Here is a 9,040-nt window from a genome sequence, read left to right as displayed (position 1 = left end):
AAGTGTCTTACAATTTCTAAATCAATACATTGTTTTATGTGAATAAGTAGGCAGGGTGATTGTCACATAATTTTAAAGAAAAAACTCTAGACTACTAGATTCTGTTTAGGAAAGTCTTGTTAAAACATGTTTAGTATGGGTTTTGTGGACTTATATCAGTGACTTAAAAAATTTTGCTTTTTTAAAAACCACGCATAAACATTTTTCTCTCAAAAATACAAACATGTACATACATGTAGCTCATATAATATTTTAGCCCAGTTTGTGCTGAACGCAGTGGTATGAGACACATCCCATTATTATGTTTTAAAGCAACTGAAAAAAGACCAAATGTAAGAGCATGTCAGAACCTCTGAGAGTGTCCCAAAATGGCCGGACCCCAGAGGGTTAACGCAGCCAAATAGGAAGCGCCCTTACGCTCCCCCTCTGTAGGTGGCGCAGAGAGTATGGTTTACCAACCGCAGGCAAAACCAGCCTCTTAGCGCCACCTAGAGAGTGGGAGTGTAAAAAGCGCACTTTATATGTTGCCACAGTTCTGTGTGGACGCTAATAATGTTGTAAATAACGTTCAATATCCTGCAAAAACCGACCGATTTGCTTCACAAGCAGCAAAAATGTCACCAGGAGTCATGGAGATTACTTTTGTATTGGATATATCTGCTTTTTGACCTCTCAAAGTGACGCATCTTTTGCCTTGCATTATATAAATCAGAGATGTTTTTTTTGTGCAAAATATCTTCTTTATTGCTTCACTGAAGATAAACGGTGAGTAAATAAACAGCTAATTTTTTATATCCCTTTTATTATACACTTAACATTATATTAATCGTTCACTTTTAAGATTTAAACTTTATATATCTCACTTACTGGGCTGCACGCGATTTTAAGCGTAATGTAATATGTTCTGTGGCGTCTATGAAGGTAATATAATATCACATTAACCTTATGGAGCAATTCTGCTGCGTAGTTTGCAGTCATTTTCATGCACTGTAACATTATCTTAACACAAAGAGCAACGAATGACGTGACAGACAACTGGTTGTCTAGTGCGATTCCGTTCACACGCCACAGCTTCTCTGTAAATATGGTTGTGAAACCCGAAAAGTTACAGGTGTGAGGTCGGTTATAGAATGTGGTTGTCAAACCCGTAAATAACTGAACTGCGTGTGAACGGAACCGTCTTAAGGACTCAAATACGGGTTTGACAACCGTATTATGGTACCGTGTGAAGGCAGCCTTTGATTACTGTACTGTATTTTTCAATTAAATTTACATTTGCACAATAAATTATCTTAGCTGCAGACATTTTAGGTATCTATAAATACTGATAATTGTGTTCAAAACAATAGCAAAAGAAATCGTTCTGTATTTTTAAATTACAGACAAAGATTTTGAATAGCTACAGTAGGTTGGATTGTATGTTTGGTGCAAAATGGGTATGGTAGGGGGCCCGACCTCATATTCTTTCATAGGGCCCAAAATTGCTAGCGGCGCCCCTGTACGTGATGTAAAAATACAGTAACACTGTACAGAAAATGAAAAAAAACAAGAAATGTGTTTGCCATGAATATGCTTTTATTTTGTTTGACTATTATAAAAAATCTCTTTAATTAAACTGGTAACACAATTTCATAATGAATAATAGAGAGTTATTACTTGATTATTTAACTGTAATGTTATTCATGCTAGAATAGTAGACAGACAGATAGTGTCAGTGTTTGAATTATGTCAAAGCTGGGGAGTCCCCTAGCTAAGCCCCACCCCCCTCATTATAGGGTCGCTGTAATTTGACAAAGTAAGATGTGATCCATGATCAACAATCATCTGATCCTGGTTGTAATCAAACAAATAAACCCAAATTTACCCTTAACTCAAACCCTAAACGTTTTTTACCCCTCAAAATAATGAGACACTGCCGCAAGGCCAGACATTTTAAACGGAATAGGGGTGAAGTAGTGTGGACCTCAATGGCTACTCTCAAATTACATAAATTTACTATATAGTATTGGTTAAATGGATTACATTTTAAATCATAGATCGAATAATTTTCGGGTCAGCAAAACTGGGGCTGGGAAAATAAAATAAGAACAAATTAAGAAATGATGAGCATATAAAAATAGAAAAGAACAAAGTTACAAATAAAGATCTAACAGTAGTATTTAGGTACATAGAATCAAATAAACATTAACACTGTCTTCTTTATAAATTAAATATAATTAATCTTTTTAAAGATACAGAAGTGATTTTCCTTTGTTTTCTGTTGTTTAATTAATATAAATGACACAAACATATGCAGATAAGAACAGCTACTTTCAGACCAACACAAAGATCTGACTTCTTTCTGAACTGTTTGCACTCACTTTAAGACATAACTCAATGTTTTTATAAGAATAGGTGCCAAGACTGTGGTATTTTGAGATAATTTTGTGTTTGCATGCTAGGAAACCCGCATATCCGTGTGTCCGCTTTTGAGTGTGCGTCCATTTGAGTAGGCTATGTGTGTGCGTCTTTGTCTGTCCACAACAGCTCACTTTGACATCTTGCGCTCAAAGAGTTTAAAATCGCTTGCATGTTAACCTTTGCAAGGTTTAAAAAACACATGCAAAAGTTAACTTTCTATAAATAGTTATTTATTTCTGAATGATGCGTATTTGAGCGATTATAAAGAGACTATCATTTATTATCATTTATGCGTGATTTCTGCTTTCCCAATAAAATATTTTGTGTTTCTTTTGACTTTGTGGACCAGCTGTCAATTTGAGTGTGTATTCGCCATTGATATGAAATAATAGTTTGAGAAGAATTAAAAGAAAATAAACGCTAACCCTAAAAATGACTAAATATTCTTACCGTCACTGAGATGAAAATACTCCACACGCAGACAGAGACATTAACTCGTCTGTCAATTCCTCCAGAAAACAGCATGAGGCGCACTTGAGAGTTTATATTTATTTCAGACAGAAATCATTTGAACTAGTTTATTGCGAAATTGGGACAAATCGCTTTGTGACAGCGCAACATGAGAATTTTGAATTTCATGTAGTATTTTAATTTTAATAAAAATAAAGGCTTATAGCAGGTCCGGGACCCCCCCAGACCCCTCAATTCAAACACTGGATAGTGTAATTATACCATACATTTGTTTAGTTACTTATATCCTGAATGAAACACATTATTTGATTTCTATTTCACATATGATAGGAAGTTTATCATCACAACCAACATCATCCCAAAAACCAGACCACACTCTGAGAACACCACAGTCTTGTGCTCCCACATAATCATCAGGTTGACCTGATTCCCAGTTGGTAAAAGTCAAGGGTTTTCCATTATTGTCTACAAACTGTCCTTCTTTATCTCTGTCTGTGGCTCCAATATATGGGTTGATACTTAATCCACTGGCTACTGATAGTTTTAACAAAGCTTTATTTTCATCGGCATTTCTTGGCAAAGCAATTGCTCCACCAATTTCCTTGCAGTATTGAATCCCCTTATCGAAACTTTCTACAAAACGATCATAAACAAAATATTTCTCTCCAACCTTTCTGAATGCATCAAAACTCGCAACTTTCTCTATCATGGCAATCTTTGCACTTAGATGCTGGATCTCAGATTTTGGAGATGTGATGTCACCTCCAAGATGCCCTGAAAATTAAACGATTACAAGATGACTGATATTTTCAGGTTTAATGCATAATTTAAATTTAAACTGAGCTGTGATATGTCTGAATGAAATAATGGAGTATAACTTATAATGTTTGATACCTGGTAGACCTGGTGGCCCTTTTATTCCTTGGGGTCCAGGTGGTCCTCGGGGTCCAGATGGCCCTACCACTCCTATGACGGTAAAGTAAAAAGCCAAATCTTCTCTCGATCATGTTTTCTGTTAATCACTGATCCAGTCACTGCATTCATACACTTAAACTCTCACACAAACCTGGCTCTCCCTTCTCTCCTTTAGGTCCAATGGCCCCATCTTTTCCAGGCAGACCAGGAGTGCCTGGTACTCCACAATGAGCAGGACAGTTTGGTTCATCTCCATTCAAGATTCCAGACTGAAGCGTCAGAAGAACAATGAAGTACACTGGCGCCATCTGCTGGTGTAAAGTAGGTTTTGCAAAAACATGAAAGCTTAAAGTAGTTTTACCAGCACTTACATTCATACAAATGAGCTAACTTAGAAAGATTAATTAAATTAATAAGTCAATTAAAATGAATCTGGCACGAAAATGAAAGTCGTGCCACAGACACGTGAAAACGTCGAAACACATAACTTAAACGCTCGAAACATTTCAGGCTGAATTCAAAACCAAGCACACATTCCTATCTAACCATCTGCGCTACTCACCTGACCAACGGTGAGCTCAAACTGGAAGGCTCCGGTTGAGGACTTTCATTGGTGATTTTTGTGAACCAATCAAATTTCTTTCTGCCCCTGAGCTCATGTTTAAGTAAAACTCCTATCTGAACTGGTTTGGGGAAAAAAAATCAAGCGTTTGAGTAAGGAAAACTCCTACGTGCGAACTGTGCGGGACGAGTTACGCGCCGAAAAAGTGTGCAGACATAAGAATAATAATAATATCCCTGAGCAATAATAATAGTGATGCCTTCCATAAATGCAAGCACCACTATTAATAATAAGTTTAGATACAACAGTATGTTGGCTTTGTCAAGCCAACATAATAATAATAATAATAAGCTTAGATAGAAGAACAGTATGTTGGCTTTGTCAAGCCAACTTAAATATTGAAAAACTGGGGTTTTCCTTTAATGCAATATACATGAGATTTACACGAAAAATGTTCTAAACCCACACATTTCAAATGCGATTGCATGTTTTTTATTTTAATTTCATGTTGTCTACAAGTGAGAAACATGGAATTCATGTGGTTTATGTCTGTACATTTTTTACATGAACATCCACACAAGCCAGCTATATCCTCATGAGAATATTAAAGAAATAATCTCTAGATGTGTGACTTGTAAACAGGAAATGTTCTAATCTGTTTTATTGAAAGTTGGACACAAGACGCAACTTGCGTAATGTCTTTTCATAAACAACATTTTAAAGCTTGCTCAATTTAGAAAAATTGAGAAAGAATTGCAATAAACAGCTTGAATTACATATAGTGTTGTTATGTGTTATTTAAAAAAAAAAAAATTATATTTCTTGCTTCCTCTCAGACCACAACAAATTATTTGTGTGCACACTCATGACAAATAATTCAACTGTACAATACAAAAAAAATCAGTTTCTCAGATGAGCTTCTTTTCTACATTTTATACATCACAGCAAACCAAATTTACAGCATCAGCTTTCAGAATATCATAATTTAAAGTGGATGTTATTATTGTGCATAGAATAACATTATGTATTACAACATTTTGACAACATCATGTAATGTGTTAGAACATGTTAATCATTTGATAGCAATTATTCTCATGTATATCAAAAAAGCATTCAGTTACAAACCATTTTGATGCAAGAGTAGTTGACTGTCGATGTAAGATCAGCAAAACTTAAACCACACAACTGATCCAGACAGAGGAGGCTCTTCTTGCTTTAAATCTTAGGGGCTTGTCAATAACGCCTCCACATTAACATGCAAACCGAGGAAAACCAAATGAGCAACCAGGACGACCTACCAAGGATAGATGCACATAAATGAGGGAAGGGAAGAGATTAGAGGAGACCTGACAGAGCAGCAATGACCAAATTTTACAATTTCTCATGGAGGAAGCAGAATTGACAGGCAGACTTAAATGAGAGCAAATGAAAGAATGTGTGAAATTACTTTAAAAAAAAAATACTTTTGTAGTTTACAATTTTAGTTACAGTAGTTTACAGTTAAATATAGTTTACAGAAAGTATGAATTACTTTTTTTATTCTGAAAAAAGACAACTGTGAAATGTGTGTGTCACAGGTAGGGGTGGACCCAGATGTTAACAAGGTCACGCCCCTTTTTCCACCTCGAGGAGGTTCCCAAAGCCACCCCAATGACCAGACACACAAGGTAAGCATAAAATTAAAATGCACTTTATTTAATTTACTTAAAATGATGGATAGGGGAGGGAGGAAGGGGAACTTAAAATAACGGCCTCTTCAGGCTCTGGTCCTCTTCACAGGCTGGGTTTCACACAGTTCCTTTTCGTGTCGCTCACTCTCTTTCTCGTTCTCCATAGGCGGCGGCTGGGACACAAAGACACAGTTAATCTGACTTGGATAGCTCTCACCTCTTCGCTGGCTACAGCTCTTGGTAAGTACAGGTTTCACACAGTTCGTTCTCTCGATGCTCACTCTCATTCTCTTTCTCCACAGGCAGCGGCTGGGACACAAAGACACAGTTAATCTGGCTTGGATGGCTCTCACCTCTTCGCTGTTTACAGCTCTCGGTAAGTGCAGGTTTCCCACAGTTCGTTCTCTCGGTGCTCGCTCTCTTTCTCCGTCTCTGTCAATCAATGGCTTGTGAGGGTGAGTCTATAATTGTGCGAGGTGGCGGACTTACGACAGTTGGCATCCACGATGTGTCAGATGGGCAGTAGTTCCTATATGGCGCCGGGGACAAACCCTCTCGGCGAGCTCGTTGGTCTGCAGAGGGGCGAAACGTCACACCGTCTTACCGGGTCGAGCGCTGCCCTCTCCTCGCTACCCGTTGGGCGATCGAACACTGGCGGAAACTCCTTCGCCTCTAGCTCTGCGACAATGGAAATCACACAGGTAAGGTATCAATGCTAATAGCCCGTAGTTGTACTCACACACTGCCAACTTTTCGGTTCTTCACCGCCACTCTCCAAAGTCCGCCAATGTTCAGACGGGAAATCGTTCCCAGGGGGCCCACGCCGTCGCTTTACACCTGAAACACACTCACAGCGTATAATAGACAGATCTCTCTTAGACCGTTAGCGTCTTCGTCTTCCCTCGACGAAATGGGTGATACGGGGGTACGTCTGACAAGACACACAGCAATTGCACAGCAATCCACAGCAATACACGGCACCACTTCAACGTGAACGTTTCTAAACACAAAGACTCACCCACCACACTCAAGTGTACACAAAAAGACGCCCGTCTTCCTCCACTTCGCTTTGGTCGAATTAGGCGATGGTAATACGGCCTAGTTGTTTGCTTCGCTGCTGTGGCTGCTTCAATGAAGGTTCCTTCGGCTCACCCACCACGCTATTTCAGGGGTAGGGCCGCCCTCCCTCTCCTGGAGGTATTCAGTAAAATCACAAGTAAGTCTCTAATGCGTTTCAATAAAAGGATTTAGTACTCACAGCTCTCCACTTTTATTCACGTTGTAAACAAACAATACGTTTCCTTCTCCCTTTTATTCCTCACAATGTATAATGTAATCCGATCGTTCTTCAACCTATAAGGTTCACTATATCTTCAACACATCCACTTCAGTCTACGAAAGAGAGAGAGTATCTACAGCCACCAATGGTGTATCGGACGAGCACAACTCAGCACTTCAACACACACTAAGCACACAAACTGTGATTTAGACTGATCTTAAATACTGCCCTGCATGTTCCTTTCCTCCAATCACCCGGCGCTCCTCTTAACAGCCCACAGCTGCGCTCGATTTGTTACCGGACGTCCGGTGTCTCTCTCTCCCGGTCCGGATGGAAACTTCCGGGCGGAACCAAACTTTCTCAATTTTTGGTTCCGCCCCTGAAAAGATCGTCACCTTGTGACATGTGCATTACACTGAAACTGGTCTTCTTGTTTAAACATCACCTTTCAAATCTACTGAGCTTTATCATATTTCAGCCAGTTGCTGAGGCAAACTAACTTTTTCACATTTTCTGAAATTAAAGCTGACCTTTTCTTGTTCAAAATGTGACCTGCAACTGAGAAAAGTCGTTCACAGGGAACGGTGGTTGCAGGAGTGGCTAGATATTTGTGAGCTAGTGAGGCCAGCTTCTCATGGGCTCCTGAATGAGATGCCCACCACTTCAAGGGGCAGCCCTCCAATGTAATGGTGGGCTCTGCTCTGTACCTCTGTATGGCAGGTTGGACCTCTTCATCTTCTGATTCTGAATCTGAGCCCATTTGCAGAAGGCTGATTTTCTTCCTGGGTGCACAGCAAAATCCCCAGTGTTAAATTAACACTGCTCGGTGTTTATATAACACTAAATCAGTGTTAAAGTTAATAAGATAATGAAGTGACTGAGTCATTAATAGTGAACACCTGCTGGTCATTCCGTGTCAAATCAACTCAATTTTGGAATTGTTCCTGTCTTAAAATTTTTATTTTGTTGACTCTTTTTCTGGAGAAAGTAATACTAATATGAGGAAGAAAGCCAAAACATTAAATGCAATAGATGAAATCACCATAGCTAAATGAACACTATCATCATCTCTGTTTGAAAACTCAAACTACAACTTGCTTGCAGAGCTACAGGGATGATAGGTTTAACTTCCAAAGAACTGCTGTAAATCTGGTTAATAAAGTCACCATTGCTCCGATCAGTGCTTCCTCTAGCTGGGTACCTGGGTCTTGATGTTTAGTGTTAGTTTTCTACTGCTACTAGTGGCAGTGGGTTTGTAAAACACATCTGTTAAAGCAGAGGAAGATGAGAGAAATGAACTCTCTAACTGCTACTATGTTAATTATTATGAAAGTATAAGTCTTGGGAATCAATGATATCATAAAGTATTCACTGAATATAAGTGTTTAATTTATGTTCTGCCAACCCTGTGAAGCTCCCATGAAATCCAACAGTGCTGCAAAAGTCCACATACCCTGAAGAGTTAAATATTGTTTACCCAAAACTAATCTGTGGTGTAATTCAGACACAATGAGTAATTCTATATGAAGCAATGAACAAGTGGTCTTACTAAAACATTGTTGCTATTGCTAAAAGAGGAGAGTTAGATCAGTGAAAGTCAAGAAACAAATGCCTAACTAAAGGAAACACTAATCACAGTAATGGTGACTTCAAATCAACTCATAACAAACACAAACTTAAGATTTATTGTGATACATTTTGTGATAAATGTGTATTTGACTTGTGAGACATCACGTCAGAAAG

At 38.6% G+C, this 9,040-nt stretch overlaps 1 protein-coding gene across 2 annotated transcripts; it reads right to left on the bottom strand.

Moving 5' to 3' along the window:
• Window positions 1-1,553: 1,553 nt before the first annotated feature.
• LOC129441864 (mannose-binding protein C) lies at window positions 1,554-5,624 on the bottom strand. 2 transcript variants are annotated; one of them, XM_073873437.1, is made up of 4 exons: window positions 5,474-5,624; window positions 3,938-4,094; window positions 3,766-3,837; window positions 1,554-3,645 (listed from the first exon to the last, which is right to left on the bottom strand). In XM_073873437.1, the coding sequence occupies exons 1-4, from the start codon at window positions 5,474-5,476 to the stop codon at window positions 3,173-3,175; spliced, it is 705 nt and encodes a 234-aa protein (XP_073729538.1). In that variant the 5' UTR covers window positions 5,477-5,624; the 3' UTR covers window positions 1,554-3,172. The 2 variants fall into 2 exon arrangements, with proteins under 2 accessions (XP_073729538.1, XP_055057574.2); XM_055201599.2 differs by having other exon boundaries at window positions 3,938-4,097; window positions 5,474-5,607.
• Between the last annotated feature and the right edge of the window lie 3,416 nt (window positions 5,625-9,040).

The sequence above is a fragment of the Misgurnus anguillicaudatus genome, chromosome 2 (assembly GCF_027580225.2).
Source record: "Misgurnus anguillicaudatus chromosome 2, ASM2758022v2, whole genome shotgun sequence".
Classification (NCBI taxonomy): domain Eukaryota; kingdom Metazoa; phylum Chordata; class Actinopteri; order Cypriniformes; family Cobitidae; genus Misgurnus; species Misgurnus anguillicaudatus.
Note: the sequence above shows the minus strand (reverse complement) of the source record. Positions and strands in the feature narration are given on the sequence as shown.

Excerpts from the sequence above, each read along its gene's own strand:
- LOC129441864 (XM_055201599.2), bottom strand. Across the intron at positions 3,838-3,937 it reads AGGAGAGAAGGGAGAGCCAG|GAGTGGTAGGGCCATCTGGA; the intron begins GTTTGTGTGAGA and ends TTACCGTCATAG. Across the intron at positions 3,646-3,765 it reads AGGGCCACCAGGTCTACCAG|GGCATCTTGGAGGTGACATC; the intron begins GTATCAAACATT and ends TTTAATTTTCAG.